General features: G+C 58.9%; 1 protein-coding gene across 3 annotated transcripts in view; it reads right to left on the bottom strand.

Annotated features, from left to right (window-relative positions):
- The window catches only part of FRMD5 (FERM domain containing 5), a 66,146-nt gene that overhangs the window by 5,074 nt on the left and 46,004 nt on the right, over nt 1-15,068 (bottom strand). For all 3 annotated transcript variants that reach the window (XM_062642705.1, XM_062642703.1, XM_062642704.1), the window contains exons 2-13: nt 11,561-11,665; nt 10,978-11,020; nt 10,667-10,745; nt 7,695-7,792; nt 6,293-6,416; nt 5,766-5,853; nt 3,982-4,070; nt 3,105-3,168; nt 2,416-2,507; nt 1,090-1,164; nt 428-496; nt 217-323 (exon numbers count right to left, since the gene is read on the bottom strand). In XM_062642705.1, the coding sequence (XP_062498689.1) occupies nt 217-323; nt 428-496; nt 1,090-1,164; nt 2,416-2,507; nt 3,105-3,168; nt 3,982-4,070; nt 5,766-5,853; nt 6,293-6,416; nt 7,695-7,792; nt 10,667-10,745; nt 10,978-11,020; nt 11,561-11,665 (1,033 nt within the window). The remainder of the gene's footprint in view (nt 1-216; nt 324-427; nt 497-1,089; nt 1,165-2,415; nt 2,508-3,104; nt 3,169-3,981; nt 4,071-5,765; nt 5,854-6,292; nt 6,417-7,694; nt 7,793-10,666; nt 10,746-10,977; nt 11,021-11,560; nt 11,666-15,068) is intronic.

The following is a 15,068-nucleotide window of genomic DNA, read 5'->3' as shown; positions in this document are numbered from 1 at the left end:
GACGCCAAACTGGCCCTGAGCCACAAGAGCAATGTCTGGTGCTGCCTGGACTTGCCATAGGACCCTGGGGACACACTGGGGACCTTCCCTGCCCCGGCGTCCCCTCACCAGCATCAGGACCCCCAAAAATCACCTGGGGTTTGTCGTGTGCACGTGTGTGCACGTGTGTGCACTCATACACGCGTCCCCAGCACCAGGAGGTTGCCCGTGTCCTACCTTCCATGATGGAGATGTGCACGGCTCTCCTGCGGGTGCGGGGCACGCTACTCAGCCGGGGGCCGTGGGTGATGGAGGGGCAGCTCCGGCTCGGCACCAGCCCTGCCCTGAGGATGGGAGCAGGGACAGCGTCAGAGCCCTGGTCTGTGCCAGGACACGGGATCAATCCCGCTCCGCTCCAGCGGCTTCCGCACTGCTGCCGGGCTCTTACCGGTGAATCTCGGGTGGCTCCCTCTTGATCTTGGCGCTGGACTCCATCACCTCCTTCGCAACACGGCCGCTGTGGGTGGTGCAAGAGCAGCAGCGTGAGGACATGAGCGTGGTACCACGAGCTCCCCTGTGGCACCGGGAAGTCACAGGGAAAGCACAACAATCTGCTGGTGAGAGGAGCAGGGCGACACCTCTGCACCACGGCTGCTCCTGCCATGAGATGCTGGACACTGCGGGGTCACCTCCCCACCACGGGCACCCAGGCAGCCAGCAAGGAGGGTGCTGCTATCGTGCACCTCGAGCTGGGGCTCTCGTCCTGCAGATATGAGGTCCCAGGGCCGGGCTCTTGCCACAGGGCCAGGGACCAGTGACACCCTCTGAAATTTAGGGATTGGAGTGATTCGTTTCACTTCTTGGTCTCAAAAGTCAAACCCCAAAGGCCCCATCCTCTCCTCCACTCCTGTCCCTCCAAAAACGTGCAGTTCTGGCGCTGGGGAGGGGGCTGTCAGTGGGAAAACAGAGAAAGAGGCAGCGACGGCCTCGCTGGGGCTGACAGGGGGACCCTTGGCACGTCCTCAGACCCCTGCAGCCCTGAACTGCTGCCCAGAGCACAGAAAAGGAGCTTCCAAAACCACCCAGCAGCTGCTGCTTGTCATTATTTACCTGTAGCGGAACCGGCTTCCCTTGAAGAACAGGTTGCTGCTGGACACTGTCCGGACCTGGCTCGACTTCTCCAGCCTGCAACAACACCACCAAGAGCTGTGTGAGCATCCCACAGAGGATGGCCAAATCACAAGGGCAAAGCCCTGGAGATGGGCAACAGCACCAGGAACGAAACAAGGCCCTGTCAGCAGTGTGGGGGCCTGGGACGGCTGGACACGAGCACTACTTCAACCGGCAGCGGGTAAATCCTCCGGGATGGACAGTCCAATCCCTCCTCATCCCATGGGAGCTGCCCCCTTTCCCAGGAGGGGCCCAGCAGCACCTTGGCCAAGCCCCCGGCCCGCTCTGCTGGGTGAATAACCCAGGGGTAATTCCCTGCCACGATTAATCACGAGGAGATTTGTAAAGCAATACTGCAATTTCATTTCATGTTAATATAATGAGGAATGGAACCTGCTGATTGCGGCTGCTGATTGCAGTATTCCCAGGGAGGAAACATCACACGCTTTATCTGCGCCTTGCTGATTAAAGCAGAGCTCATTACAAAGCGCAGGGTAGGCTGGGCTTGGGCACAACGCGAGCAGGGTGGTAAAGCCAAACCACCCTGGTAAAGCCAAGCCAACCCCTGGCACCTCCCTGCCCTGGGGCAGGCACCGCAGCCCCGTTGACCGCACCGGGGGCAGGAAAGCTGCTTTGGTGGCCACACAGTGGGGAGCCCAAAGCTCCCGAAGGACAGCACCTCCCGAAGCTCCCGCGGCAGGAGCTGCAGCCCACAGACCCCCCAAAGCCAGCAGTGGTGGGATGGTCCCCCGAGCCATGGTCCCCAGCAGCCCAGGCTGTGCGTCGCCTCCCCGGGCCCTGGCTATCTCCCATGAACAGTTAATGTGTCCCCAGAGAGCTCAGAGCAGATTATTTGGGACAGTTTTCAGCCTTCCCCATTACAAGGTGGCCCTAAAGCACCCCTGGGCGACGGCTCCGCTTCCCTGGGGATTTCTGGGCAGGGTTCAGCACAAACAGCCCCTGTGAAGGCAGTGGGAAAATCCATCCCCCATCCGGGGCAGTGCTCAAGGCCAGGTTGGACACAGGGCTTGGAGCAAGCTGCTCCAGTGGAAGGGGTCCCTGCCCGTGGCAGGGGCTGGAGCTGGAGGAGCTTTGAGGTCCCTTCAACCCAAACCAGGCTGGGATCCTGGGATTAGGTCAGAAAATATTCCCTGTGCTTTTGGTGACTCTGCCTGTGCCCGAGCCCCGGGACCTGGCTGCAGCCGTGGGGCAGGCGCTGTGCGGGGCAGCACACAGCACCCATCGCACACCCCCGCGGGCACTCACTTGTAGAAAGCCTGGTTTTCTATCCCACACTTCCAGAGGTGTTTGCAGGCTTCCGGTGTCGGGGCAAAATACGTGAGAACGATTTTCTTTTCCTAAAGGAGAAAGATGGGGAGGGAGTCGGTGTGAGAACAAGTGAGCGGTGCCCATGGGGCAGGAGGCTGCAGTGCGGATGGAGCCGGAGCAGCGGAGCTGGAGAGCAGCATGGACACGGGCAGGTCCTCCTCCAGAGCCACTCAGGACACAGGGAGATGCTGGAGCATCACCCGACACTTCCTGAGGGGCAGGCAGATGTATGCCACAGTGCCCTCCTCTGGGTCACCTCCCAGTGCCCTCCTCTGAGTCACCTCCCTTCTGGACACCTAGAGACAGTTTGACAAGCCCCACGCTGATGGCTCGTGGGGAGCTGATGGCAGCCTGAGGTCCCCAGGCCGATTCCATTAACCGGGAATGGTGATAACAACCAACCACAGCAACCCTGGATACAGCCCCTGGGCTGGCCCGGAGCCCGGGCTCTGCAGGCTCTGACACCCACAGCAAGGCACCCAAAGCAGAGGTGACCCCAGTGCTGCCAGAGCCCCTGTCCCATAGCCCTGTCCCCACACCACCAGGCAGAGGGCTGCAGCCTGCCCGCTCCATGGAGAGCCTGCTGGGGCAGCCCCCGGCGTTCCCATGGAAGGGGAAGCACTCACCTCTTTCTGACTTACGTACAGATAGAAAGTCTTCCCTTCGAACTTCATCTTGGTCACCTCGTTCCTGAAAGCACAAGGACAGGCGGCTGAGGGCTGTGTGGGGCCCACCACAGGCCACCTGCGGCACGGCCACGGCACGGGGGCTGCGGGTTTGGAAGTGGGGCAGCCTCAGGACCCCGCTGCCCATCCCCGAGAGGAGCGCTGGATCAGAGACCAGCAGCTGCTGGAAAGGGGGACACCCATCAATGGGGGTCACCAGGGAGTGCCTGGGTGGCAACCCCAACTGCGAGGGACACACCAGTCAACATCTGGGGTGCGGCAAAGACCGAGGAACAACAGAACCTGGCTCCGAGGGGAGCTCTGCAGGACTCGGGGCAGTTTAACGCAGACAGATGTAGGAAATGGTACGTCTGGGGCAACAAAGCAAATGGAGAGAGCACACAGCTCAAAAGGGAGAGCCCCGCTGCACCCTGACTGGGACCGGGCTGGGGGCCGCCTGTTTTCTCCCCTGCTCGTGGGTGCTGGGTGTGCAAGCTCTGTGCGTGCTGCTGCAAGCGTGTGCAGGGCATGGGACGGGGTTTCCGGCTGCCGCAGCATCGCTCCCGTCCATGTCTCAGACCCATCCCAGCTCTGATGTGGGCACTGGGTACACTCGTCGCTTCACCACTGGCCCACATGGGAACATTGCTCTGTGACTGGGGGAGGCAGCCGGTGCTGGGATCATCTATGTGCCCCATCCATAGGAGCTCACCTGAGCATCCCTTCAATGCCCCAGGGAGCTGAGGGGCTCTCATGGCCCGGCCCTGCAGCACCACAGGCATCTCATGGCTGAGCAAAGAGAACCGAGCACCGTGGGCGATGCCGGCTGGGAACTCACCATTTGATGAAGTGAACTCTCTTGTTTCCCTGCAGAACAACGAACCCGAAGGGGGTGAAGGCCAGAAACGCTGCGTTCCCGGACACATCCTTTAAGACAACAGCAATTTCTCATCAGGATGCTTCCAGGCAGGGCTGGACGGGGCTCGGTTGCCCCAGCAGCCTCCTCCCCAGTCATTACAGCAGGAAACAGTCAAACCCCGTTAGCTCTGACTGCCCCCGAGCCCTGCAGAGCCAGGGCAGCACCGGCACTGCTGTAACCCAGCAGTGAGTGTCCTGTACGGAGCTGGCAGCAGTCGGAGTTAATCCCAGTGCCCAGCCTGCAGGGAGGTGCTCACTGACTGCCCTGAGCAGGGCACACAGAGCCTTGGGGTTCTAACAGCGTCCTGAACCCGCTGTGGGTGACCAGCGCTGGTGGGATCCACCCTGGCTGTCCTTTGGCAGCAGGCACCCAGCCGGGTTGCGGAGGATGCTGAGGCGAGGGGAAGGTGCACACCAGGCTCAGGGGTTCCAGTGCATTGGGCAGGACAAGCGGGTAAAGGAGTTTTACAGGGGCTGCTGCAGAGGAGCGGTGCCTGTTTGTGCCTGCGATGTTTCCCAGGGGAAAGCATGGCAGCATCTCCCCAGCCTGGGGGCACAAGGCTCCCCCCCGCTCCCAGTTCTGCCTTTTCCTGGCTTAATCACGAGCTGAGACACCTCTGCGCTCCCCCCCCAGCCCAGGGCTCTGGGTCTCAGTTCCTCTGCCGGCGCAGGGCAAGGAGACAGAGCTGTCCCAAGATCCCACGGACCTGAGCAGAGAGCAAACTGGGTTTAAATATAGATTCCATCAAAAATCCACCTTAATCTGTCAAGGGTGAACGGCCAAAAGCAGAGCACCCGGAACCGGCACCCAGCACCCCGCACATGGCAAGATGGGAACCCCCAAACCCATCGTGTCCGAGATGCAGCAGCCCTGCCTGCATCTGTGCAGAACCCACCTTTGCTGGGGGACAATGCGGGGGCGCAGAGGCTTGGTAAGGGCTGAGGTGTTGAATGGGGCACAGGGAAACAGGAGCAAAGCCCTCAGCGGTGCTGAGCATCGCTGCTGAGGCAGCACGGCCCAATGCAGCCGGTATGGCAGGAGAGCTGCCCCAGCGGCGTGATCCAGCTCCTCCAGCCTGGAAAATCCCCTCTGGCAACCGCAGGCTGCCGGTAAACGGGACATGCCCCCCCCAGGCCAGGTACATTTACCACAGCTGTGCATTTATGAGGTCTAATTCAGTTCAAAGCCCCAGGAGACCGAGAGCAGAGCCCACAGAGTAACATTCTCTGCCTGCTTTGCATCCTGCATCCATCTGCATGCGATCGGATTATGAGGGACCAGAGAGAGCCACATGCAGTGACATCTGCAGTCAATAAAAAGCATTTCAGACAGCAAACTGGATTACTGGCCGGGGAGGAGCAGGGTGATACACTGTCTGTGGCAGATTAACGCTTGCTGGTTTCCCAGACACATCCCTGACCTCGCTGCTGCCTCCAAATGACACGCTTTAGCAGAAGATGATCAGCCGCTGTCTTTCATAGCTGCCTGCATTGAAAACGCTTCCTTACAGCTTCCCTAAATACCCTCTGGAGCACTCGTGTCCCTGCACCTCCTTGTGCACAGACATCTGATTAGGGCTGGGTTTTAAGGCTGGAGAGGGTTTAAAACAGGCCCAAGCCCACTGGGTTTTGCTGCACTGGGAGCAGATTGTTACCAGAGCGAGAAATCCGGCCCCAGCAACGGCGTTAGGGAAAGGGTTTTACCTTGCAAGGGTGGGGGTCCACCCCATAGGTCTCCAGAGTCTGGGCTTTCCTGAGGAAATTCAGCTCTGAAGTAGCTGGTGTCTGCCCACTGCAGGGGGAAAACAGGGAAAAGAGAACATTGCATGGAGACGTGAAGGGGACAGTGAGCCCCCGGCTGCAGGCTTGCTCTTAATGACGAGGCATCAACCACGGCGTGTTCCCCCGACATTCCTCAGCACGACCAGCAGCAGGAGCCCAGCCCCCTGCGGCCCCATCCTGCAGGGCACGCACCGGGACGGACCCAGACTCAGAGCACCTGCAAAGGGAGGACTGGATGTCCTGCACAGGCGTTCCTCCGGGGGAGGAAAGGGGAGCTTGCTGGGCAGCAGCAGCAGCAGCGAGGGCATGGATTGCCGGGTTCATCCCTCCTCGACCTGCCGGCCCAGAGCCGCTCTGCTCTCTGCACGCTGCAGGCTCCCAGCACCGTGGCACCACTGGGATACAGCACAGCCAGCACCAGGGATCCCTGCAGCAGCCCCCGGCCGTACCTCAGCTCCGACTTGTGGATCTCTGCAATTTTCCTCTCCAGCTTCTCCGAGTGTTTGGGGAAGAACTGGAACTTGGAGCTGTAGCCTTCTGGGTGCTTCCCCGGGTCATAGTCCCCGATCTCGGCTGGTAGGAGACAGAACTGGTCAGGAACAGCAGCGCAGCCCAGACCACAGCGAGCATCCCCACCCGGCCTGGCCACGCTCCCCATCAGCAGGGGTCGTTTGATTGCCCCCCCTCTGCTGCGCTCTGGGGAGACCCCCCCTGCAGCCCTGATCCAGCTCTGGGGCAGCAGCACCAGAGGGACGTGGAGCTGTTGGAGCGAGGCCAGAGGAGGCCATGGAGATGCTGCGAGGGCTGGAGCAGCTCTGCTCTGGAGCCAGGCTGAGAGAGCTGGGCTGGGGCAGCCTGGAGAGGAGAAGGCTCCTGAAGGGGAGACCTGAGAGCAGCTCCAGTGCCTGAAGGGGCTGCAGGAAACCTGGAGAGGGGCTTGGGACAAGGGCCTGTAGGGACAGGCCAAGGGGAATGGCTTGAACCTGCCCGAGGGGAGACGGAGATGAGCTCTTAGGCAGAAGCTCTTCCCTGTGAGTGAACAAAAACCACCCCCTGAGGCTATGAAATGCCTGGGACAGACAGCTCAGCCCCACTCCCTCCTGAGCAGGGTCTGTCCCAGCCCCGCTCCCTGTCCCAGCACCCTGCAGGGGCTGGCAGCAGTCACTGCTGGTGTTTCCCTGTGGAGCTGGTGTCTCCTGCCGGGACTTGCAGCAATCCAGCAGCCAGCTGCCCTGGGGATGAAAGGACCTTGCTCTCATTTAATTCCCCCCCCATCTCAGGTCCTAAGTGAAGTGGAGGCATTACATTAACTTTAATGTCTCCGCCTTAAAGCCCTAAAGGGGGTAAGAACACCAGCGCTGTGGGATACCTCCAAACACTCTGGAGCTGAGATCTATGGGGCTTGATTGCCAGGGTGCATCTCCCCAGCTCACCCTGGGGACATGACTGCCGGTACCAGGGGACTGCCCAGCGAGGGGCACCAGCATCAACCAAGCACCCTTGGGTGGGGAAGACCATCATGGTGCTAATGGCACATTGAGGTGCTTCTGTACCACACCAGCAGCTCCCAGCGCTCCCAAACAGCCTGAGAGCCCCCTGCTGTGCACTGGGTGCTGCACCAGCCACCTCTGCGCTGCCAGAACCGCTCTGGGAGCATCCATCCAGCAGCACCGCCTGCAGCGAGACCCCGGCACCAACCTCAGCCCCGCGCAGCACAAGCACGGCCTTGAAGCATGAGCCCTGCTCTGGCGGGATGACATTTGTATTCTAGGTGCAGGGATCTGTTGTAAGTGAAATAATGTAATCAGTGCTCAGCATGAAAAGCAAATTTGTCTTGTCATAAAGCATTACCTTGAAGGATATAGGCGGCCAACAAAGCAGCATCCGAGGTCTTGCAGAGGAGACGGCCGTGGTAGAGATCCCTTTTGATCTGCAGGAAGACTAAGTACCTGAGGACAGAAGAGATAGTCCATTTATTAAGCAAAGTTTAAAATACCCAAGCAGGCAGTTTAATGTGGAATATCTGCCGCAAGACGCTAACAGTGGAATAGCTGCCACTGCGAGCAGCCCATTTCTGAGACATTACACTTGCTGGGGATGAGCAAGTGCCCATTACCAGGCAGTTCCTGGCTCAGGGCTGGTGCTGGGGCTCAGTCTTCACATCCCAACCCTGCTCCTGCCTGTAGGGACGCAGTGCCTGCTCCAGGGCTGGCACCCGACCCAGGGGTTGATGGAGATCTGCACCGGCACAGCCATGGCAGAGCTGCTGGCACAAAGAGCTGCCACCAGGGACTGGGGTGCCTGGGGATGATGCTCTGGAGGGGCCTGGTGGTCCTGAGCCCACTCACCACTGCGGCACTTCCCAGTCCTTGCCCTTGCTGCTGCTCAGCTCCCCATAAGGTGATTTTCTCCTTCCCAAACTTCGTGTCCTTCCAGGCCTGTGCGCACGCACCCTTTTCCCTCTCCGTGCTCGCCGATGATCGACACTCCATCACCTCCAGCAAGGTGCCCCTTATCTCCGTGCACCAAAGCCCAGGGAAAGATAAACCCAGCTGAAAAATTACATTTGAATAAGTTCAAACCTCGGCAGCAGGCTGGGCTGAGTCATGGGGCAGCTGGGAAGAACCTTTTGATGGCAAAACCTAAGTCAGAGAGTGAAGGAGCTCAGAACCGTGTTCAGATAACCAGCACTCCGCAGGGCCTCAGTCATGCTTCATTTCCCAAAGCCCTATTTAGGATGAGATAAACCCCTCATTTTCACTCTCATTAAAGAGAAATCCAGATATTAAAGCGGATTTGGTGCAGGGGAAGTAAATTTTAAGCCCAGGTTTAAGCCAGGCACATCTCAACCTACAGCAAGCAGGGGCAGCCCACCCCCGTTGGCGCTCACCCTGGGGCCGCTGTCAGACCTGGACCGCGGCACAGCCCTCACGGAAACCACACAAACCAAAGGGGTTTAATGGTGCCATTGATGCCTCCTGTTCCCTCAGACGGGGAAGGGGTGGCCGTCTGAGCTGGTTTTACAAAGAAAGCAATTCCACAGGTGCCAAACAGTTTCCCAAAGCCTTGCCTATGCCTTGGAAATACTCCCTGGAAAAGGGAGTTTCCCAGGGCAGCGCTGGGCTGTGGGATGAGGCTGCCCTGGGTGAGGACGTTAAAGATGGGAGTTATTTCTTCCCTGTCAGGAAGGCGGGGCTGGAACTGGATGAGCTTTCAGGTCCTTTCCAACCCAAACCCTTCCATGACTCTGATGTCTGAGCTCCTCGGCTGGCTCCATCCCCAGGGGGAAGGATGAAGGATTTCCAGGCACGCGGGAGGGGAGGACTCACCGTGAAGCCTTCACCAGCCAACCAGGGGCTGAGCAGCCCCCAGCACCACCTCAATGCTCTTGGGGTCCAGCTCCAGCTCCCACCCTGCAACCACGCAAAGCCCTGACCTGCATTTCAATTCTCCGGGCGTGCAGGACAAGCGCAGATGTTTGCTAAGCTCCGATTAAAGAAACTCAATTAAGGCACCGTGCGCGGGGCTCAACGCCCGCGCAGCAGCCGCGTTACCCGCAGGCACGGCTTTGGCCATTCCACATTTAAATGAAGGCTGCTCAGGGCTGCGTTTGCTGGGAGCAAATGTAAAACCGGCGAAGTGAGGAGGTGCCTCTAGAGCGGCCCCAGGAGATGGCTCCGCGTGAAAGCATCGCTGGCTCCTCGCGGGTCCCCTGAGCGCGCCTGGGCGAGCAAAGGGATCCATCCTGCCCAGGAAAGCTGGCTGCAGCTCCAGTGCTGGCAGCAGCACAGCCTGGCTCTGGGGACGTGAGGAGCTTTCAAAGAGGCCGGCAAGCGGGCACAGGGCTCCTTACAAATGCTTTCCTCCTGCTCTGCTCCCCTCTGAGGTCAGACCCAAACTGAAGCTTTCTCAGGCTTCCAAATATCATCTTAAGGGGCTCTTTGGGGTTTGGGGCCCTGTGTGAAACACAGGCGCTGCTGTGACTCCTCCACGAGTGTGCTCACGTCCTTCCTTCTGGCAGGAAGGGCAGCATGAAGAGCCCCTAAAGAGAGAAACTTGAGACAAGTGCTGCCAAGTTTCTGCATCGCAGTTTGCCACCCGCTCCTCCCAGAGCATCCATGCCCCTCATGGAAAGGGATGGGGGTAACTACGTCCAGGGGGTGTCAAGGGAACTGGAGACACTCGAACCCCCCCGGCAGACCACACACACACAGGGACACCTGATGTGCTCCGCAGTGGCACTAACAGCTGACCCACAGAATCCCAGGTTGAAGGGGCCTCAAGGACCACCTGGTCCAACCTTTCCAGGCACAGCATGACCCGCACTGGGTGTCCCAGCTGTACCCTGTGCAGCTGAGCCTTAACAGTGTCCAGTGGGGGGGAGTCACCTCTTCCCTGGGGGGATTATTCCAGGGGCTGGTTGTCCTCACTGGGAAAGTTTTCCTCTTGTGCCCAGTCAGAATCTCTCCAGGAATAACTTGTGCCCATCACCTTGTCTTTCCCTTGTGATTCCCAAGTGGCAAGAGCGTCAGCAGAAGCAGAAAGCGGACTATCACAGAACTGCTGCTCCTGCTTGAACCCACCTCCCCTGAACGGAGCACACGTGGGGAATGCCACGCTCCCACCACAGCTGGGACAGCCCAGGGAACCTCAGGTTGGTTTGGAAATTGAAACGGCTGCTGCTTTCCCTGAACTACGAAATGAAGCTTGAGAGCATGGTCCTGCCTTGGCCAAGCCTCTGCTGCCCCGGCGCTGGCCAGTGCGGGGCTCCTGGTCCCACCACAGCAGGACCCCCAGGGCCCCCATCCTACATCCATCCTTACCTGGTGATCTCCTCCTTCAGAGCCGCAGGATCCGTGGGGTAGAACTTGACACGGAAGCACATGGTGAAGGGAGGCTGGGCTGCAGGGAGAACAGCGGCACCGTGGTCACCAGAGGCAGGGCTCATCCTCTCCCTCCTCCCCAGTAACTGCACTCCAGGGGATGCTCGGATACTGCTGGGGTCTCCCCTGCCCTCCCCACTCCCCCCAAACGCACCCAGCTGCCCTGGTGAGGAGGGATGGATGGGCATGGGGCCATTCCTGGCTGTAGTGATCCCTGTGTGCCCGGGGTGTCTGTGCACAGCAATACTCACCCCGCATCTGCTTCACAACCGACTTGGTAAATTCCAGCCAGTGCTGAAAGGCAAAGGAAGGTAATTACAGAGGTTCAGCTGTAAAGACTCTCAGTTAATGATACTGACCTTTGAGGGGACAGCACTGAGACCTGTGTGAGCATCCCGCAGGGTTCTGCCAGGGGCTCTCGGCTCTGAGCAGTCCCATGTCTTGTTTCCCTCTCCATTACCCAAGGCAACAGGCACAAGTGTTTTGCTGCTCGGCACAAAGCCGTTGCTGGCCTAACCCGGGTGTTAAAGCGTGACTCTGGGCTAGAAATAGTCCTGCAAAGCCAGTGGCAGGAGATCTCCCCTTTCGCCTCTGCAGTAGCAGCAGATCCTCTCACTTTGTAAACACAAGTTGCTTCCACGCCTCGCACGGGGACCCAAGAGCCCTGTGAGCTCTCCTGGCTCACACATCCCAACAGCGAGGAAGCATCAGTGGAGCCTAAATTCAGTTTTATTGCAGCCATTTGCCTCCCGCCCCGGTTTCCCTCCCCAGCACAAGGAGGAGCCTGACACCAGTGAGCTGCAGGAACCCCCACGGCCCCGCCTGAGCTCTCACCCTCTGCTTGTCGGGGTCCACAAACCGGATGCCAAAGTAGTCCTTCTCCAGCAGGTTCAGGTGGTGGCAGAGGAGGTCGAACAGGTACTGACCCTTGGCATCTCTCTGCAAGACAGAAACCCATTTACAGAGGAGCCGGTGGGTGAAGCCCGGTTCCAGCAGCTCCGTAACCGCAGCCTGAGCTTTGTGACCCAGTGAAGCCCTGGCTGTTGAACACGCAGGGATGCTTGACACACCGCACCGAGCAACGGGAAAGGGTTAATGCCGGCCCGGGGGTTCCCTCCGCACGCACGGCTGGTGCCTGCTTGATCAGATAATGCACGTTAAATGTGTTTGTCAGGAAACAGGAGCCTGCGTTATCTGAGGGAGGCACCGTCGCCTGTCAGGAGCAGCCTTTGATCCGGGGAGATGCAGCACTGTAAAGCAGCTCCCCCATCGAGGGGAGGGTAGAGAAGGGCTCCGGTCTCTACCAGGCAGTTCTACCGCTTCTCCCTGCCTGGCCTGGGCGAGGGGGCTGCCCCGGGGGTACCTCACCTGGTTTAAGCTTCTCAGCAATAAGAGCAGGTAGGGACAGGCCAAGGGGAATGGCTTTAACCTGCAGAGGGGAGATGAGATGAGCTCTTAGGCAGAAGCTCTTCCCTGTGAGGGTGCTGAGGCGCTGGCACAGGGTGCCCAGAGAAGCTGTGGCTGCCCCATCCCTGGCAGTGCTCAAGGCCAGGTTGGACACAGGGGCTTGGAGCAAGCTGCTCCAGTGGAAGGGGTCCCTGCCCCTGGCAGGGGTTGGAGCTGGAGGAGCTTTAAGGTTCCTTCAGTGCAAACCATCCTGTGATTGTATGACCTGGCAGCCCGGCAGTGAAAGGCTCACTGCTCACCTTGTCTGGCTCAGCCCAGACAGACCATTAGTGGGCTTTTGGACCTGCTGTTGAAATGCAGCCGAGCAGCCAAACGCCTGCTGGCAGAGCCTGTGGCTGGGGATGGCCACGGGCTGGGCACCGCAGTGAGCCCCTGCCTGGCTCAGCTCAACTCACCCGGATTTATTACCAGGTTTTAAGCAGCTCTCCTGGTTGTGGAAGCGGGGACACGAGGCAGCCGTGCTGGGCACAGGGGGGTGAAGCAGCAGCACTGGGCTGGGAGCGGTGCCATGAGAGCTTGTCCCGAGGCAGCGCAGCGCGGCTGGGAGATGGGCTGGAGCTGTGCAGGCAGCGTCCTGCCAGACCCACCCCGGTCTGGGGAGATGCTGAGACCATGAACAAAGAGAGCTCGCTGCAGGCAGCAAGTGCTGCCACACACCGGGGACATCGCCCCGCAGCACCGAGCCCAGGTGCTGGGCATCTCCTCTGCCTGCTCCGCTCTCCTGCATCCCCCATTCCTCCTCACCAGGCCAGAGAGCAAAGCCCACCCCTCACCCTGTCGTGCGCCAATGTACCCAGCGCTGGGAAAATGAACCTTTCCCATTCCCATACTCACATACTGAAACTCACATTCCAGCTGCACCAGCCGCAGCCTGCCCTGCACGCTGGCCTCACTTAATGCTGCTCAGCTGCATTTGTTGCAGCCCTGCAGCCACGGACCCGCTGGTGGAGGGGTGCGCCAGCCCCACGATGCTGTGGTGCGTTGTGGCCATGTAGGACGGCTACAGCCACGTCCAGGCTGCCCCACGCTCAGGAATGGTGATGGTGCCCCACAGAGACCACCCTGCAGAGGAACAAGATGCCCGGGGACAAGGAACAAAGCACAAAGCACAAAGCCGTTGGAGGCGCACGGCGCCGCTGCTCAGGAAATGAGGCCTCTCATTTATGAGCCTGAATACAGATTTAGGTGCTGAACTTGGAAAACGGTGGCCTAGATTGTGCTTTATTAATAGGCTAATGGAGCATCTGCATGGATCATCCATCCCTGTCAAACAGCCGCTGCCCGGCTCAGGTACAAGGGCACAGAATGGGAAGGAGCAATGAAACCTGCCAGAATCCGAGTCCCTCTTCCTGAGCTACAGCAAATTATCATTCTTTCACTAGATAACATTCATTTTTCAATGAGGACTGAAGCAGCAACACAGGGCTTAAGGAAAGAGAAACTGCAGCAGCATCTTGTGAGCAGGAGAGCAAGCACCCCAGACTTGCTCTCCTGTTGGGCACAAAATAACCTTCCAGATCAGCTCTTCTGTGCAATAGAGGACATCTTCCTGCATTATAGAGAAGCAGTAACAAACAGTGATGCTTCCTTCCCCTTGTAAAGATCGCCTCGGAGCCTGAACACTTGACACAGTGCAGAGGTTAAAGCGCCTGACCACAAAATGGGTTTGTAGTTGCATAAAGACACACTCCTGCATCAGCCCTGAGGGGCTGCAGGGGCCGGCGCAGCTGCTGCAGCACGTGCCCTGCTCCAATGGTGGCGGCACATCTGGCTGCAGCAGCCGGGGCCCTGCGTGCCGCAGGCAGTGCAGGCACAGGCACGCTGCCCATCGCCTGCAGCACTGGGCTCCAGCCTGCTCCGGCTCCCCGGGCTTTCACACTCGGGAAGGTTTGTTACAGGGAACAGCCATGGGAACACCAGAGGAAGCTGCAGAAGCAGGAACCATCCCAGCCACACAAGGAGAGCCCACATCGTGCCCTCCTTGCCTGAGGGGTTTGTTCCCAGCTCATCCCCCTTTCCCTACCCGTGCCCCAGATGAACACAGAGATCTTCATACTGCTTCTCTGTGCAGTTCTAACGCAGACATATCGCAGCAAAGGACAGATCAGACACATCCCCCCCAGAGTCCAACAGAACGTGGTGAAAGTGTAAAACCACAAACAGCATTACAGGGGAAAGGCTTTCTCTTTGATCTCTCTAACTTGAATTAAACACACTCTAAATTAATCATTATGAGTATGTCTTTCAGGAAATTATCTGAGCTGTCTTTACAAATCACGACTTAAAAGAGCTCTCTATTGCATAATAACAGCTTAAACATGCCGTGGTTTGATCTTTGTATGTTCTTATAAAGAAGTCTTCTGTCTGTCCCAAGATTTGGAAGTTTCTAGGTCAGCCTTTCAGGGCCCGGCAGTCAAATGGAGGGACTGCCACCAGCTGCCCCATTCACCACCCCCCCCGGTGCACACAGGGAATGCCACGTGCCAAGCCAGCACCCACCATGTGAAGTTATTCGCTGTCCAACATTAACACCTGCAGGTGGCTTTTTTCTGGTCTTCAACTTCTTGAGGAGCTGCAGCTAAGGCACCGCATCGTGTCCAGGCACACACAGGGTGGTGGCATTAACATCACTTGTGCGATGGAGCCGCATTCCCGGTGGAGGCAGTGCCAGGGGTCACGAGCTGATGCTGTGCTGCTGCCAGCGCAGAGCTGCAGGGGGTAACGCAGGCTGCTGCTCACTCCTGATGGCCCACACTGAGCTGTCCCGGTTCCTTGCAGTCCTGGTTCCTTGCAGTCCTGGTTCCTTGCAGTCCTGGTTCCTTGCAGTCCTGGTTCCTTGCAGTCCTGGTTCCTTGCAGTCCTGGTTCCTTGCAGT

The sequence above is a fragment of the Pezoporus occidentalis genome, unplaced genomic scaffold, assembly GCF_034315485.1.
Source record: "Pezoporus occidentalis ecotype Australia unplaced genomic scaffold, CSIRO_AGI_Poc_V1 ctg72, whole genome shotgun sequence".
In the NCBI taxonomy this organism is placed as follows: domain Eukaryota; kingdom Metazoa; phylum Chordata; class Aves; order Psittaciformes; family Psittacidae; genus Pezoporus; species Pezoporus occidentalis.
This window is presented reverse-complemented; position numbering and strand designations above follow the sequence as displayed.